Source organism: Chiloscyllium punctatum, chromosome 14 (genome assembly GCF_047496795.1).
Source record: "Chiloscyllium punctatum isolate Juve2018m chromosome 14, sChiPun1.3, whole genome shotgun sequence".
Taxonomy (NCBI): Eukaryota; Metazoa; Chordata; class Chondrichthyes; order Orectolobiformes; family Hemiscylliidae; genus Chiloscyllium; species Chiloscyllium punctatum.
The window spans coordinates 2,254,752-2,273,961 of record NC_092752.1 but is presented as its reverse complement, the minus strand read 5'-3'; the positions used below and the strand labels follow the sequence as shown (position 1 = coordinate 2,273,961).

At 42.6% G+C, this 19,210-nt stretch overlaps 1 protein-coding gene across 4 annotated transcripts in view; it reads left to right on the top strand.

Annotated features, from left to right (window-relative positions):
• Nucleotides 1–19,210, top strand: part of LOC140485543 (B-cell scaffold protein with ankyrin repeats-like) — a 309,357-nt gene that overhangs the window by 259,458 nt on the left and 30,689 nt on the right. For 3 of the 4 annotated variants that reach the window (XM_072583753.1, XM_072583755.1, XM_072583756.1), the window contains 2 exons: nt 2,072–2,195; nt 18,475–18,687. In XM_072583753.1, the coding sequence (XP_072439854.1) occupies nt 2,072–2,195; nt 18,475–18,687 (337 nt within the window). The remainder of the gene's footprint in view (nt 1–2,071; nt 2,196–18,474; nt 18,688–19,210) is intronic. The other variant, XM_072583754.1, reaches the window with a different exon arrangement.

The following is a 19,210-nucleotide window of genomic DNA, read 5'->3' as shown; positions in this document are numbered from 1 at the left end:
CCCATCCTGTTCTTCTTTCAAATAGTCATAGGATCTTTAATGCCTTGTTGAAAATCCATTGAGAGAAAGTGAGGACTACAGATGCTGGAGATCAGAGTCGAAAGTGTGATGCTGGAAAAGCACAGCAGATCAGGCAGCATCTGAGGAGCAGCAGAGTCGACGTTTCGGGCATAAGCCCTTCATTAAGAACCATTGTAAAATCCATTGTAAAAGATAGCACTTCTGTCAGTGTGGCATTCCTTCAAGACTCCTTTGGACTATGTGTTCAAATCTCTGAAGCGAGACTTGAACACAACTTACTGACTCAGAGGTGAAAATCTATCCACTGAGACATAGCTATGAGAAATAAAAATTATTTGACTTTTTTTAGCACCATAAAGTGCATATAATTGCAGTCACCTTTTACAGTATACCAACTCTAAATCAGTCAGCATCCTAATCAGTTTACAGCTGTGACAGCAATATGAAAAGGGTCTTAAATTTCCACAACATATTGGTTAGGCCCTTGCTGGAATTTTATTATTTTAATGTTCTGTGAGTAACAATAAGAAATAATATCTTGGAAGTCTGCACGGAGGATTCACTAAATTGCTCCCAGGGAAGGAAAAGAGAAAAATAAATCAGTGTGATTATCTCACCAGAAAGGAAAAGTTTAAACAGGGAGCGGATTCCAAGTATTAAAGGTTTTTGAGAGAGGCCATGGAGCAATTTTTTTTTAACCTGAAGTTGATAAATTGATAATTGGATGAATTAGAAAGAGAAATTAGTTACCTTCACATTGCATCTATCACACCCTCCAGATGTTCTGAAGAATATCACAGCCAATGAACCATTTTTTAAGTCTTGCCAAACTTGTCAGCCAATTTGCAATGTCTCAGAAAATGGTACATCCAGTCATGAACTGTTACCTCCTATGAGCCTGAGAAACTCTCAAAGGTAAGACAAGAACCAAGTCTAAGGTCCAGGAACAAAGCTGACTAAAGAATGCTGACTTAGCTGTGTTTTGAATGCTTTTAATTGTAAGTACGTTGACAGTTCACAGTTGTCTTGAGAAATAAGGGACAGATACAGTCACACGAGCCTATAAAACAACAAAGTGAATATTGATAGACGTGGAATTAGCCAATGAGGCATACTGAGACTTAAAGCAGTATTCACAAACCTGCGAACTGTACCTAATTTAAACAATCTCCACAGTCTGTTTAAAATGAGTCTTCATGAACTCTCAAGCAAATCTCATGACCAAAGCAAACAGCAAAGTCTCCTGATAAAAGTCAGATTATTTCTGCAACAAAATGCAGTCACTGGTGGATAGTTACATAATATGAATAATGTCATAATATGAATAATGTCATAAAAACAATTTCAATCCCTCACAGTAGTACCGTCTCTAGCCATGATTGACAGAGGAGATTGTCCAATCATCTCCATTCTGATTGGGCCTTGGATCTCAATATATTATTGTTAAAAGATATTTGTGTTTGTATCACTTTATTATAATTTCATGAAGATATTGAAATTATTATTTTACATTCAGGGACTGGCATTCCTAGTTGTACCTGATCAATTTACGTGTAAATATCTTGTGCATTTTAATTTTTCTCATGTGATGTTTTAATTTGTATGTGTGGTTTAGCCATTGAATATAAGTGATGGAGACTATCTGATAAAAGAAATGAAAAAAATTTAAAAATTAAGTACTATTCAAATGTGGCATAGTAGCTCAGTGGTTAGCACTGCAGCCTCACAGCACCAGGGACCCGGGTTCAATTCCAGCCTTGGGCGACTGTGTGGAATTTGCATGTTCTACCTGTGTCTGTGTGGGTTTCCTCCCATAGTCCAAAGATGTGCAGGTCAGGTGGATTGGCCATGCTAAATTATCCATAATGTTAGGTACATTAGTCAGAGGGAATTGGTTTGCTCTTTGGAGGGTCAGTGTGGACTTGTTGGGCCGAAGGGCCTGTTTCCACACTGTAGGGAATCTAATCTTTAAAAAAAGTGACATTTTGGGAAAACTCATTGGAAATGAACTAAATTCTTTGATACGGTCATTTTATTTATTCTGAAACAGGTGACAACTGAGAGACACCGGTGGAAGGAAGCATTCCAGAATAATTATGACGTTCAACAATGTGTGAAAAAAGAGAAAGAGGAAAATATCTATGAAATGATGGCAGAGTGCAATATAAAGAGCTGTAAGTACCATCTAACCATCGGAAAATATAGGAAATAACAAACCTGAAATCAGTGGTCAGTCCCAAAATCTCATACCTTGATTGTCCTGGAATCTCTGACAAATTCTTCCTGAAAATCTGTGTCTGATTCTCTTTATTCTGGCAAATGAGGTGGGCCGAGTGTTTGTAGTGAACATTTGGGTAACAGTAAGTGGTATAATTTAAAATGGGATGAGAAACCAGTGCTGCTTCTTCCAGGCAAAGCCGACTGAACCACACAAACATATGAAACAGGAAGGTTGATCATAGGCCTTTAATTCTAGTGGCGGCAAGAAGGAGGCAGAGTTTGGGCGTGCCACTACTCCACCCAATTAATGCCTTTCCTGCCTCCAAGTTCATCACTTGAATGGAACTGAGGGGGACTATCTGAAAAATTGAACATGAAAATAATGAATAGGTGTCAAAGGGGAGACAATGGCCTAGTGGCAACGTCACTAAACTATTTATTCTCGAGAGCCAGGAAATGGTCTGGGATCCAAGGTTCAAATCATAACGGATTTCAATAAAAGTCTGGAATTAAGAATCTAATGATAACTATAAAACCACCATTGATTGTTCATTAGTTCTGTCTTGTCCTTCAGGGAAGGAAAGTGCTGTCTTAAACTGGTCTGGCCTACTTATGATTCTTAATTGCCAATTAGGGCAATTAGGGATGGGCAATAAATGTTGGTCCAACTAGTGACGCCCACGTTCCATGACTAAATTTTAAAAACATTCTGGGAGCAGAAACTACCACTTTGTGACTTGCTGGGCTGAATCTTATTTTTTTTGGATAAGTCTAATTTGTGTCAAATTTTTGGAGAGCTACAAGGTCTGATGATTTTATCAAACTCACCATATTAATTGCACATTAAGTACCTCCCTCACGTCTGATTCCGGACCCATCTTACCACATGTTATTCCCAGAAAAAGTCACAATTCAGCAGGTATCCAGTAAAACACCAGCATCTCCTGTGCTCACAGCAACATTACAAACATGAGCTTTTATTTACAGAAATCAAAAGGAGCACATATAAAATTGATAAAGGATGAAGTTCACTTCATCAATGGAAAACAGCTCTCAGCATCATGACCATCATGGTTCCCGATGATCTGCTGCACCCAGTTCTCATCCTTTGGAAGCAGTGTCAATGAGATTTCCTCTGGTTTGTAGTACCTGATGCAGCTGAACTCTGTCAAGGACACCTACAGCTTCCTCCTCCCCTGTGATGTCATCCTCCTGGTTAGAAGAATGTGCTGTTCCCCCAGTTCCTCTGCATCCAGCACATCACCTTGTTGCTTTCTCCTGTTGTGCAGAGCACAGCATACCAGGATAATGTGGAATACTCTTTCCAGACTCTATTGGAAGATTCCACCAATTTGATCCAATCGGCAGAACCGCATCTTCAGCATCCCCATCGTCTGTCTACTCTAACATCTGGTTGAGGAATGATAGCATTGTATCTGCATCAGTAAGGAAGCTACACAATGGAGCTGTGGGTAGCCCTTATCCCCAGTAACCAGTCTTCTAAGGCACCTAGACCCTCAAACTACTCGATACACAAAACTGCTTCAGGATGTATGAGATCTGGTAACTGCCAGCAGAGCAGAAGCTCACCGCCAGGAAGTGGGCTCGATGATCATAGATCATCTGAACATTAATCAACTGAAACCCCTTCCTCTAATTGAATTTCACAGTGTTGTGATACGGCTCTCTCAGTTGATGGCACCTTGGGGAAACCCAAGTATGTCCCTGAATCCGGGTTGCAGCACTGACCTTGTCACAGAGAAGCAAAATGGACTGGTGCAATCCTGTACATACCACATTGTTCAGTGCTCTGGCGCATTTGTAGATGCATGACTGAGAGATCCCACACAGATCACCCTTTGCTCCCTGGAAGGAGCCGGTAGCTTAGACATTTACTGCTGCAGTGACCTACCAGGAGAAAGTGGCGTCCCACTCCAACACCCAGCACAGTTCCAACTCAGTTTCCCAGACCTTTTGGAGCCTGAAACTACACTACGCCTCACTCACTCCCAGGAAATAGAATTAGGGCCCCAACGCTCTTCCCTCCTGCTCACCCCATGCATCCTGAGGGACTCTGTGGTTGTGACCTGTCCCTGAGATAGAACATAGAACAGCGCAGCAACCAGTATAGGCCGTTTGGCCCTTGATGTCGTGCCAACCTTTTATCCTACTCTAAGATCAAACTACCCTACATACCATTCATTTTACTAACATCCATGTGTCTTTCCAAATGTCGCTTAAATATTTCTAATGTATCTGACTCTACTCCCACTGCTGGCAGTGCATTCCACACACCCACCACTCTCTGTGTAAAGAACCGACCTCTGACATCTCTCCTTACACCGTCCTCCAATCACCTTAAAATTATGCCTCTCATGGTAGGCATTTCTGTCCAGGGAAAAAGTCTCTGACTATTCACTCTATCTATGCCTCTCATCATCTTGCCCACCTCTATCACCCTTCTTTGCTCCACTGAGAAAAGCTTTAGCTCCCTCTACGTTTCTTCATAAGACATGCCCTCCAGTCCAGGCAGCATCCTGGTAAATCTCCTCTGCACCCTCTCTGAAGCTTTCACACCCTTCCTATAAGGAAGTGACCAGAACTGAACACAATATTCCAAGTGTGGAGAAACTGAGGACTGCAGGTGCTGGCAATCATTTGAGAGTGTGGTACTGGAAAAGCATAGCAGGTCAGGCAGCATCCAAGGAGCAGGAGAATCGATGTTTTGGGGTCTTATTCCTGATGAAGGGTTTATGCCCAAAACGTCAATTCTCCTGCTCTTGGATGCTGCCTGACCTGAAGCACCACACTCTCGAGAATATTCCAAGTGTTGTCTAACCAGGGCTATAGAGCAGGGCATGACCTCATGGCTCTTAAACTCAATCCCTCTGCTAATGAAAGCCAACATATCAAAAGCCTTCTTACCAACCCTATCAACTTGGATGACAACTTTGAGGGATCTATGCATACGGACCCCGAGATCCCTCTGTTCCTCCACACTGCCAAGAATCCTGTCTCTAACCCTGTATTCTGTATTCAAATTCAACCTTCCAAAATGAATCACTTCACACTTTTCCAGGTTGAACTCCATCTGCCACTTATCAGCCCAGTTCTGCATCCTATCAATGTCCTGTTGCAACCTACAATAGCCCTCCACTCTATTCACCACTCCAACATGTTATCAACAAACTTACTGACCCACTCTTTCACTTCCTCATCCAAGTCATTTATAAAAATCACAAAAAGCAGAGGTCCCAGAATAGATCCCTGCAGAATACCATTGGGCACCGAGCTCCAGGTTGAATACTTTCCGTCTACATCTACTACCACCTTCTGTCTTCTATGGGCCAGCCAATTGTGTATCCAGACAGACAGGTTTCCCTGTGTTCCATGCCTCCTTACTTTCTGAATGAGTCTACCATGGGAACCTTATCAAACACCTTGCTAAAATCCATGAGGGTTAGATAGGGTGGACAGGGAGAGCCTTTTTCCAAGTATGGGGATGGCAAACACGAGGGGACACAACTTTAAAGTGAGGGGAGATAGGTATAAGACAGATGTCAGAGGTAGTTTCTTTACTCAGAGAGTAGTAAGGGTATTGAATGCTTTGCCTGCAACAGTAGTAGATTCGCCAAGTTTAAGTGCATTTAAGTCGTCATTGGACAGGCATTTGGATGTACATGGAATAGTGTAGGTGGGATGGGCTTCAGATTAGTATGACAGGGCAGCACAACATCGAGGGCCGAAGGGCCTGTACTGCGCTGTAATGTTCTATGTTCTATGTACGTCCACTGCTCTACCTTCATCAATGTGTTTTGTCATATCCTAAAGAATTCAATAAGACTTGTGAGGCATGACCTGCCCCTCACAAAGCCATGCTGACTATCTCGAATCAAACTATGGTTTTCCAAGTAATCACAAATCCTGTCTCTCATAACCCTCTCCAATAATTTGCCCAGCACAGACATAAGAGTGACTAGTTTGTGATTCCCAGGATTATTCCTATTCCCTTCCTTGAACCAAGGAATAAACTTTGCCACCATCCAATCATTTGGCACTATTCCAGCAGACATTGAGGATGCAAAGATCATCGCCACTCAGCAATCTTTTCCCTCGCTTCCTGTACTAACCAAGGTATATCCTGTATGGCCAAGGGGTCTTATCTACCTTGGGTATACCCTGTCTGCCCCAATGAACTTATCAATCCTGATGTTTTTCAAACTTTTCAGCACATCCTCCTTCTTAACGTCAATCTGCTGTTTCATGCTGTCCTCACAAATGACAATGTCCTTCTCAGTAGTGAATACTGAAGTAAAGTATTCATTCAGTACCTCCCCTACCTCATCCTACTCCAGGCACAAGTTCCCTCTACTATCCCTGATTGGCCCAACCCTCACTCTGGCCATCCTCTTGTAAGTGTAGAATGCCTTAGGGTTTTTCTTAATCCTATCAGCTAAAGCTTTTTTATGGCTCCTTCTAGCTCTTCTATGTCCATTCTTCAGTTCCTTCCTGGCCACCTTGTAACCTTCTAGAGACCTGTCTGATCCTTGCTTCCTTCTTCATCTTGATTAGATGTTCCATATCCGTTGTCACCCAAGGTTCCTTCACCCTACCATCCCTTCCTTGCCTCAGTGGGACAAACCTGTCCAGCACTATCAGTAAGTGCTCCCTAAACAACCTCCACATTTCTGTCACGCATTTCCCTGAGAACATCTGTTCCCAATCTAGGCATCCCAATTCCTGCCTCATCGCATTGTAATTCCCCCTTTCCCAATTAAATACTTTCCCATACTGTCTACTCCTATCCCTCTCCATGACTGTAGCAAAGGTCAGAGAGTTGTGATCACTATCACCAAAATGCTCTCCCACTGAGAGATCTGACACCTGACCTGGTTCATTGCTGAGCATCAAACCCAATATGGCCTCCCCTCTAGTCTGTCTACCTACATATTGAGTCAGGAATCCTTCCTGGAACACCTGACAAAAACTGCTCCATCCAAACTATTTGAACTAAGGAGGTTCCAATCAAAATTAGGCAAGTTAAAGTCACAAATGACATCAACCCTGTTACATCTGCACCTTTCCAAAATCTGCCTCCCAATCTGTTCCTCCATGTCTCTGTTGCTATTGGCAGGTCTGTAGAAAACAGTAAAGTGACTGCTCCTTTCCTGTTTCTCACTTGCACCCATACTAACTCTATAAAACTCTCCTCAACAACCTCCCTTTCTACAACTGTGATACTATCCCTGACTAACAATGCCACTCCCCCATTTCTTTTACCTCCCCTCTATTCCTTTTGAAACCTCTAAACCCTGGAACATCCAACAACCATTCCCGCCCATGATATCCAAGTTTCCGTAATGGCCACAACCTCATAGTTCCAAGTACTGATCCATGCTCTAACTTCATCACCCTTATTACTAATACTTCTTGTGTTAAAACAGACAAAATTCAACCCATCACAATTCCTTGAGATGTGTGCTCTTTGCCCTCCACAAGGGCATGCTGCTGCCCCTGAGGGTTTTATTGGCCTTAATCCTTCCGAAGCAGTCTTTGCCTTCCTAAGAAGGCAGTCACAGTGATCTCTGGATTAGTGGTGCTGGAAGAGCACAGCAGTTCAGGCAGCATCCAAGTAGCTTCGAAATCACAGTGATCAACATGCAATCAGCAGCAGGGTACATCACTCAATGAAAAGGATCTAGACTGGGAACAGAAGGAGCAGGCCTCAGAACAGTCTTCAGTGGCATACCCTGCAGATGAGGTTGAGCACACTTTAGTCCCCACTGAGACATGTTGTACTCCAATAATGAGTAACATGTCTGCATCAGACAGCCACATTCATGCTCAGCATGTGCAGCAACTTGGTGAAAGTGCTGTGTCGGCTGAGTAGTTATCCAAAGTTATCCAGAAGGGAGTGCCTGCAACACTCCCTCTTTCCTACTCCAGACCCATATTAAATGCTCAACTTCTCATTGCTTTCAGTACAGACTATCGTGACACTTACAAGTTGGATGAGGAAGTGATGGTGTGTACCTCACACAGGACTCTTGAAAGTTAGATGAATAGTGGTTGCCCTTCAATAGGCATGGCCTTTCATAACATCATTGTTGCTAGCTTCCACATCATTGAGATGCTCAAGTTCAATTTGCAATTATCAGTGGCATGTGTCAAACCATCTGTGACCAGTGCCTGACCCCTAAATCCCTTCACTTTGCAAGCAGCCAATAGGCAATGGAATGTTTGCAAATTAAACGTCCCTGTGCTTTCTGAACTACACTTTGTGTATTTGTTGCTACAATATTATTATGTCCAGTAAAAGTGAATCCCATGCTTTCACCCATTAAACTGGCATTTACTGTGCCCACCTCAAGCATTGTTCCAACCATTTTCTAATAGAGGCTGACATCTACAGAATGGAAAGCGATGGCAGTGAAAACAGCTCCTGGAGGATACTGCCAGCAGCAGGCTCCACCTCATCTCTCATCACCTCTCTTTAGCGATCAGTGGGGATACCAATGACTGTATTCATCCTAGTCCTGTGATTGACTTCAATAATCAGTCCCTAGACCTGACTGGCTAGATTCTTGACCACTGTGTTTGCAGCTCCCTGACTGATGCCTCTAGAATTCCCCTGACTAATTGGGCTGGCCCAATAGGACCGACCACTGAAGACCAAAGTTCCCTCAATATGTGGTTGCATTGACTTCCAGTTCCAGAAGTCGCTTTAGTGCATGGGTCTCAGAGGTTGGTGCAGTGATGGGAAAACCTTAGACAGAATATAACTGAACACTCCCTCGACTGTACTGGTCCCCCGAGTGAAGGTATTCCACGCAGACCACTGACTGTGGCAAAGCCCCAGGACTGTGCCTGGGACTGACAGTACTGGGCCATTCTGACTGTCAGTATAACCTCCTTGCCTGGACTGAGGACTAGCTTCTGGCATGGCCAAACAGTTTAATGAACACATCTCAGGCAGATTTTACATGGTGTTGGTGTTAGATAGACTTCTTGGTGTGCTAATCACAAAGATTTTCACACCTCCACCCAGAAAGATCTCTCACTGACAAGAAGTCTGTCAATGTGTCTGTGCAAAAGAGCCCCTTGAAATGGTAACACTGAGAACCTTTGACTCTGCCTCAAGCACCAATGCTCTAACAGGCATGTCACAGCAAGGCAATGCCTGAAGGCATCAATGGTGTGATCATACAGGAGGTGCTAATTTGTGTGAGCCCTGAAAGAGCAAGCGAGCAGCCTTGCAGTGCAACCTGGTCCAATTGTTGAGTCTGTGCACACAATATCCTTGCAGCAACCTTTCAATGCTAGCTGCTGCAGGTTCCTGCAGTACAGATCTGGGCTTCATGAGTGACCTACCGGAGGATCAAAGAGCTGCCATTGTGGTCATGATGGGTTGGTAGATGCTAATATCTGTAGACAAATGGTGTGTGTGTGTCAGGTGCTCTTGGATTGTTACCTGTGATTGTACACAATATGGAGGTTGTTCAAAGCAAGTGGCAAGCTGAATCCATCAGGTACCCATCCTAGTTTCTTGCATTATAGCTGCTTTGACACACTTGGTGAGATAGAAAGCTGAATATTAATGAGGTGATTTGTGCCATCAACAAAGCATTTAACAAGAAAAAAAACCCCTTTAGTTGGCAGCTCACTGCTATCAAATAGGAAACTCACTCTGTGCTTTCAAAAAGCATAAAAAATAGAGTAAGTTGTTCTAGCTCTCAAAATGGTCCTGATTGGACTGCTAGTCTGATTCTGCCACAAATCACACCATAGCCCACTGCTGAGATCCCTGTAAGATCCCACCCTATAACTCTCTGCCCAATTCTCCATCTAGTTTCACAATCTGCCTCTGCTGCCTCATTCCTGATGAAGGGCTTATGCCTGAAACATTGATACTCCTGGTCCTTGGATGCTGCCTGACTGGCTGTGCTTTTCCAGCACCACACCCTCAACTCCGCTTCTCTGAACTGTCCATGCCACACATTCACCGGTCCTAGCTAAAGTAAAACAATGTAAGTTGTCAATGCACCTTCTCTCTTCAAAATATTTTTTGAATATAAGCAAGTGTACATACTCCATGAGTAATTTATTAATTGTAACATGCTTTGGAATGCCCTGAGGACATCAAAGGTACTATGTGAATATAAGCTTCTTCTTTTATTTAAGTTGTGCATGTCTGTAACAATCTGGAACTTATTGTGAAAAGGTGATTGTCTCGTTTCTTAAGAAAATGGGATATTCATTTCTATTTCTACGTTTTATTTTTATTTCAGAGTCTGAATAATGCTGTAAATGTTCTTGTATGAAGAATTCTCTGCCATTTGTAACACAAAAAGCACTAAGTTGTTTGCAGAATGCACACAAAGGAAATTCCTTGTTAATAATACATCAGTAACAATGAGATTCATACTTAATAATAGATCCATTGTGCAGTAACTCAGTGAATCAGAAGAATCTCTGTCTTAGAACCTTTCAGAATGTAGAAGATGATATCAGCAATTGTCAACTATGGCTAACTCTGATGTTTAAGTCAAAGGTTTGTGGGTTTAAGCCCCACTCAGAAGCATGAGTATAAAATGTAAACTGACACAGACTTGGGCTCTAAAATGGCAAGTAATATTTGTACCGTATCACACAAGTACCAGGCAGTAACCAACTCCAGAAAGAGGCAATCTAACTATCTCCACTTGATATTCAACAGCATTAGCTGAATCTCTCACAATCCAATCCAAGGGCCTACTGTTGACCAGACACTGAACTAAGCAAGATGTAAAATACTTTTGGAAACAAAAGCAGAACAAAGGCTAGAAATTCTGTGGTGAGTAGCTCACATTCTGGCTCCACAACACCTCAGTACCATCTACAGGGCACAAATCAGGATTGTAATGGAATACTGTCCACCTGCCTAGATGGATTGTAATGGAATACTGTCCACCTGCCTAGATGGATTGTAATGGAATACTGTCCACCTGCCTAGATGGATTGTAATGGAATACTGTCCACCTGCCTAGATGGATTGTAATGGAATACTGTCCACCTGCCTAGATGGATTGTAATGGAATACTGTCCACCTGCCTAGATGGATTGTAATGGAATACTGTCCACCTGCCTAGATGGATTGTAATGGAATACTGTCCACCTGCCTAGATGGATTGTAATGGAATACTGTCCACCTGCCTAGATGGATTGTAATGGAATACTGTCCACCTGCCTAGATGGCTGCATCTCCAACAACATTCAAGAGTTTTGACACCATCCAGAACATAACAGCCCCCTTTATTGAAATCCCATCCATTGCCTTCAACATTCACTCTCTCCACCACCAAAGTATTGTGGCAACAATGTATACCATCCACAAGTGAACTGAGGTTCCTCAGACAACACCTTCCAACCCTGCCAACACTGCCATTTAGAAGGACAAGAGCAGCAAATATATGAGAACACCACCACCTGCAAGTTCACGTCCAAGTCAGTCACCACCCAGATTTGGAAACTTTTGCTGTTGTTTCAGTGTCACTGGCTCAAACTTTTGGAATTTCTACCCTCAGGGCATTGTGGGTCTTCCTACAGCACATGGACTGCAGCGGTTCAAGAAGACAGTTCACCCCTACCTTCTCAAGGGCAACTAGGGACAGACAATAGATGCTGGGCCAGCCAGCAAAACCTACATTGCATAAATAAATATAAGAAAGCCCAGCTGCTTCCAGCATGCAAATGTCTGTCTTTCTGCCTCCACAGGTTGGTTGGTGGCTGCCATTGAGCATTAGGTCTAGCACCCTCAGGGTCCGCTGGAGTGATGCAAATACCTGCACTCCAATGCCCCAGCCATTGGTCCTCAGATAAAGATAAGATGACAACTTGCAGTGCATACTGAGTTTTCCTCCCTCACAAGGCAACAGTGTGGTTCCAGAAAGCTCTCAGCTGGAGCAGGAACCACACACACATACCCTTCCAAAGTCTCCTCCCAAGACATCGTAGAGGTGGCCGGTCTCGCCACTCCAAACCTACCTGAGCCTTCCAATGCTTGGAAGTTCATGCTGAGGAGAGTTCACTTGCCTCTGACAAGAAACTCTCAGCATATAGTCATAGAGATGTACAGCATGGAAACAGACCCTTCAGTCCAACTTGACCATGCCAACCAGATATCCTAACCTAATCTAGTTCAATTTGCCAGCACTTGTCCCATATCCCTCTAAACCCTTCCTATTCATATACCCACCTGTATACCTTTTATATGTTGTAATTGTACCAGCCTCCACCACTTCCTCTGCTGGCTCATTCCATATATGCACCACCCTCTGCATGAAAAAGTTGCCCCTTAAGTCCCTTTTAAATCTTTCCCCTCATCCTAAGCTTATAACCTCTCGTTCTGGATACCCCCACTCCAGGAAAAAGACCTTGCCAATTACCCTATGCATCCCCCTCATGATTTTATAAACCTCTATAAGGTCACACCTCAGCCTCCGACGCTCCAAGAAAAATAGCTCCAACCTATTCAGCCTCTCCCAATAGCTCAAACCCTCCAACCCTGGCAACATCCTTGAAAATATTTTCTGAACCCTTTCAAGTTTCACAACATCCTTTCTATAGGAGGGAGACCAGAATTGCACGCAATATTCCAACAGTGGCATGTCTGGGACACAAATGCACCAGGGTTGTCTGACCAAATCTCCAGGACCAACAGGCTCCAGAGTTGAACAGGCTTCCTCTATTCCAGCTGTGGGATCTGGGACAACACTGAAACATAGTGGGACAGAAAGAAAGCATTAATTCACATTAATGCTTTGCCTTTGCAATGTGTCTGTTTGTTTGAGTCGCTGTTTAGCCTCAAATGTAACCATGCCAACATGGTACCTAACTTCATGTCTATACAGAATGAACTATGGATCAGTGTTGCGTTGATAGCCTGTTGCAGTATGTAGACACAAGAAGGATAAGATGTGTAAAGGAAAATGGGTTCTGCTTGCACTAATGCCCCTCTTGGACAAATATCCCTATTCTTCCGCTGGCCACTATGACAGAAGTGTTGGTGCTGAATGAAGTGGTCAGGAATTTAAGGAACAAGGAGATGTACAGCACACTGACAGCCAATGCATTAGGATCACCAAGTGTAATGTTCTTGTGCTCTGGAGTGCCTATTATCACTGGGCATTGTACCCTCACTCTCACAGATCAAGACACTGAACGTCCTGACTCTGGGTGAGGTCACAGCCATTCTCCTCCCCATTGTGTCTTTTCAATCTCCAGTATGATGGAAGGAGACAAAGAGCAATATCCAGACGATGGCTTCCAGCTCTGTCTGTATGTGTCCCAATCACGTGAGGTTCCAAACATTCAGATACCTTTCCAGATAGCACTTTCTATGAATTCCACAGGCTTTGCATCTCCCCAGATTCCCACCCAACCTGCCTACATGAGCCTGTGTGTCACCACATTTCTCCGTCAGTCCTGGTATCCGAAACGTCCATGCTGGTGTGATAATACACTGAAGTTAGGATGTTCCTGTTATGGATGAAGCCCCCTCATCCCTCAACCATGATCTCATTCCTAACCATAGCCTCTCTCCCATTAGAAATACAGATACTCCCCTTTCACAATTCCACTTTGTCCCAGCCTGCTTGTCCCAGATCCCTACAAACAGGTTCCTAAATCTCCTTCCTGTCGGCAGTGGCTCCTTTGTTCTTCTCCAACCCCCATTCCCATAGTTTCTTTAGATGAGGCAACAGACTGTCTGTGGCTCACCCCTTTCTGTGATGGCCTAGATAGCCCCACAGAAGTACCCAGACCCCTGTCTGATGCCTATACATCTTTCCACATTTGTTTGCCCCAAATCCCATTGGTTGTTCTGGAGCCACAGGGCTGTTCATGACTCATTCCCCGGGTTGCAGAGACACAGTCCCCCTGACCAAAAATAACCAATTCCCTAAACTGATATTGGAGCCTGCCCTTGACTTACTGTGCAAGGACCCCCTGACTAACGGGTACCTTCATAGACTTCAGAGAAGACTAAGACTTACGTTCCTGATACTTTGAGACAAGGCTACTTACTTGCTGTGTATTTGCTGCATAAGTTGCTACATATGGTGGAGATGTGAGGTTGATTCAGCACACTGCTGTTCTGCAAGATGTATAGTCCGTTCAAAACAGCTGACCAAAAGCTGCCTGGTTCTTCTGCTGCAATAATAGACAAGTCTAGGCAAGACATGGATTCTACAGGCAGGTACATAATGAGAAATGCTGAGAGAGCAAATGTACAGTCATGAGATGCACCTTGATCCAATCCATAAACTGGGTGTCTGTCCTTGCCTGAGCATTCTACAAATGGATTTGGAAATTGGTGTGAGGATCCCGAGGGATTGGCAATTATCAGTTGCCCATGTCCATGGCAATTGGTGCCCATGGATTGTGCATGTTGAGCAACATAGAGGCTCTTTGTAGCCAATGGCAAGCTGAAGTTGCAGGAACCTACTCTGACTGCCATGTTGAAAATTCGTAGTATCTAGCTTGCTCACGTGGTTGGTGGGATAAAAAACTCCATGTTAGTGAGGTGAAATGTGCATTTAATTAGGTCATATACAACAATAGACCCCATCCTTAATAGGCAACTCACCACTGCCTGACAAGAATTTCACAGCAATGCCCAGACGTTGTTAAAAGATGCAGTGAATTGCTTCTGACTTCAATAGGCCTTCAGGACTTCTCATGTAATTTTACCACATTTCTTGTCAAACTCTACGTCATTCAGGCTCCTGTAAGATTCTGTGCTCTGTATCTATTTACGCTGTGAAATCCTCTAATCATCTCAAACATCTTAATTAAATCCATTTCTTAATCCTCTTGAGGGAATACAAGCCTAACTCTACAACTTGTCCTGTGAATTGAACCTTTTTAACCCTGATCATTCTGGTGTATCTACAATCCCTTCAAGGACAGTGAGTGAATTTTTGAGAGTGTTGTGTAGTTCTCCATAATTTGATTTTTCCAAAAGGTTTAGTGATTGCTTCAGACGAATAGACAGAGTCTAAGACAGAGGATTTTACAATAAGGAGGTCACAGCAAGGTTGCAGATGTTGTCCAGAAATATGTTGTGAGACTAGCTTGTTGGAAAGACTTGTACATTAATATATGATCCGATTATAATTACACAACATCTATAGTAAGCACACCATGACTTAATTTAAATGTATGATCCTTCTGAATTCTCTGCCCCTACTTGGAGGCAGGGATTCCATGGCAGGTCAAAGTTTTTGAATTATAGAATGGTTACAGCGTACATGAAGCAGACCATTCAGCCCAGCATATCTATCATAGATCTCTGTGATGGTGTGAAAGGTGCTGGACATGTACACTGCCTCAATTTTATTCAGGAATTGCACATATAAGGATAGCTGCTTTGGAGAATATTTTATATAAGACATACGTTTACTTTCCAGCATACTGCAGGTTTTTTCCAGCCCTTGGAGGAGCTGGTACAGAGAGAGTTTAGATGAATGGTGTGACAAGGATACAACCATGTCAGGAAGGATAGGGGTGATGGGATTGATGGCTTTACCACAAACCGTTTTTTGTATTTCCAGAAAGAAAATGTAACAGTGTGATCTCTGATTCATGTCCATAGGAATATTCCCCAAATACTCATTGCTTGATAAACTGTCAGGAATTTGTCAAACTCCTTCAGCAGTCAAATGGAATTTTTTCTCCAAAATTAAATATTTATTTAAGTGTGTACTAAATGCTGCCAGAATGTTTTACTCTGCTTCTAACAGTTATATGCAAAAATGTGATCAGATTTGGGAGACAGCTGGGGCATATCCTTAGCATTGCTACTAGCTGCAGTGTTCGTGCCATCAATCCTACACCTCGCTGATCTCGACTATTGCTGCAGGTATTAGTGCCAATTGGAAGCTGCGACTTTTCCAGAGAGAGGGGGCAGGGAATTCAGAAACCACAACTTACTGTTCATGTACGCCTCCCAGTGGCCAATTGAGACAGTTTTTTTATTCAAATATGGGCATCTCCGACTAATCCGGCATTTATTACCCATCCCGAATTGCCCAGAGGACCAAGTGAACCGTGTTACAGTGGGTCTGACGTCACACGTGGGCCAGAACAGGTAAGAGTAGCAATTTCCTTCCCTAAAGGACATTAGTGAACCAAATCAAGAAAGGCAAAGTAAAACTGTGGAATAATCAGCAAGGAGAAAGCACAGTGGGAACTTGAAAAGCATTCCTAAAGGCGAAAAATCAAGGTCTTGAAAAAGCTGGACTTCCAAAGCAGCTTGCAGACTGTCCGAACCTGCTTCACAACCAATGAATATTTTGTGAAGTGAAATTCCTGTTGTCGTGTAGAAAACACAACAATTTGTGCACAGCTTCCCACAAACAACAAGGACCAGTTACTCTTTTTTTATTAGAGATGCAAATTGAGGGATAAATATTGGTCAGGAGAAGTAGGGAAACTCCCCTCCTCTTCTTCTCCAGTGTTATAGGATCATTGTCACCAACAGTAACTGGCATTTGTCTAGCACTTTTCATGTAACAAAATGTCTCAAAGTCCTTCGCAGGAGCATTATGCAACAAAGCATGACACGAAGCAACATAAGGGAATATTAGGTCAGATGTCCAAAGTCTTTTTCATAAATATTTAAGTAATTTCTTAAATAAGGAGAGATAAACGAAGAGGCTGAGAGGGGGAATTGCAGGGTTTTGGGTTCAGGCAGCGGAAGACACAGCTACCAATGATGGAGTGATAAATTTTGGGAATGCTAGAGATGTCAAAATTGAACTTAATTCAGATTTTCTGAATGATTGAACAAAACATGAAACATATGGCCTTTCTCAACTGGACTTAGCTTCTGATTTTGATCATTTATATTAGACAGTAAAACTAGTGAACAGACCTGAAGTGATTATCTGTATCTTATTGTTTATAAAAATACTCATCACGAGATCTTCTTTTTTTTGGGTAACTAAATGCAAATGTTACCTCAACTTCTTGTTCCAATGTTTACTCCACCAGCTGCAAAGTTATATTTTTGAAAGAAAATGTGCTTCTAATTGGTGCTGACCAGATAGACATTCTGCTGTTGCATACTTACCTGTTAGTGTTCCATGAAATAGAAATATAATTCAACAGAAAAGAAACCCATTTGGACCAGCTAGTCTTGTACTAGCTCTTTGATAGAGCTATCCAATTAATCCCACTCACCCTGGTATTTCCCCTGAGCCTTGCAAATGCCTCAACCTTCAAATTCTTTTTGAGGATTTTTATTGAATTTGTTTCTAATGTCCTTACAGGCTGTATGTTCCAGATCACCTCAAGCTCCCATGTACAAGTGATCGAGGGAAGTGATGCCAGAGTTGTATTGTCACTAGACTAATAATTCAGACATCGAGGTTAATGCTGTCAGGACATAAGTTTGAATCCTACAATGGCAAATAGTGAAATTTGAATTAAACAAGTCTGATATCTGGGATGGCAGGACTGATGTACGAGGAGAGGTTGAATCAATCGTGATTGTATTCTTTGGAGTTCAGCAGCATGAGGAGACATCTCACAGAAACATATAAAATTCTAACAGGACTAGACAGATTAGGTCGAGGAAAGATGTTCCTAATGGTGGGGGAAGTCCAGAACCCAGGGGTCAAAGCCTAAGGATACAGTGTAAACCATTCACCCAGGGAATGGTGAAACTGTGAAATTGCTACCACAAAAAGTAGACGAGACCAAAACATAGTATGATCCCAAGAGGGAGTCGGTTGTAGCACTTGGAGCTAAAGGGGTCAAAGGGGAAAAGCAGGAACAAATTATCGAGTTGGATGATCAGACATGATCAGATTAAATGGAGGACATGCTCAAAGGGCTGAATGGTCTATTCCTGTTCCTGTTTTCTATGTTTTGATGTTTCATTATATTGGTTTGTTTTGCAAACCACCTTAAATCTGAGTCTGCTGAAGTTATTAACTTCCCTGCCACTGAAAACAGTACTTTCCTACATATGCTATTAAAATACTTCATAATTTTGAACAAATTTGGCTAATTTCAGTAAACCTTATCTCTCCGAAATGAGGTGAATTCAAAGGAAGATGAATTCTCAGCAAAGTCTGATCCTCAGGCTCTCACTCACTGCCAATACAATTCAGTATGGAGTGGGGATTGGATCATTTATATCTTTAAGATCCAAAATAGGAAATAAACTAATCACAACTGTTTTATCAGCAGCTAAAGAATGCATAGATATGGGAGAGGATGAGGAAGCAAAGAATGAGGAGGATCCATATTCTTTAACAATGGATGATGAAGACCCTTATGATCTAATTTTGCCAGAAGACAAAAAGGAAAGCACTGCCATCATTGTGAAGAGGCCACCAGCACCTATTCCTCGGCCAACAACCCTGCAATGCGTGGACAACACACCCTTTATTGCTCAAGGTATATCATTTACTGTAGCAATAGTTATTGCAAATATTGTACTGAAACAATCTCACATTTTACCAGAGTTGGATTGAGATATTATAAAGCAGTGAAAATTAGTTTGTATCTTCAAATGAGAGATTTCATTCTCTTCCTGGTCAGGTGAATGGGAACAAGATGCTTCCTACACAAAAAATGATTACAGGAAAACTGGCTGTACATCAGGGTGGGGAAAGACCTTTGTGATTCAGAGCTTTTAGGGCTGACTGGCTTATGCAGAGACTGCAGAATGTTAACCATCTGGAATGGGAGCGAGCTGATCACTGGTTAGGCCCCAACTTGGGATATTCTGTCCTGTTCTAAGATCACATTTTAAAAAGATGTTAAAACTTTGGATAGGGTGCAGAGGAGATTTGCTAGAATGGTATCAATGGTGAGGGGCTTCACTTATATTGAGGGACTGCAGAAACTGAGATAAGAGCAGAGAAGGTTAAGCAAAGATTTAATCAAGGTGTTCTAAATTATGACATTTTTTGATAGT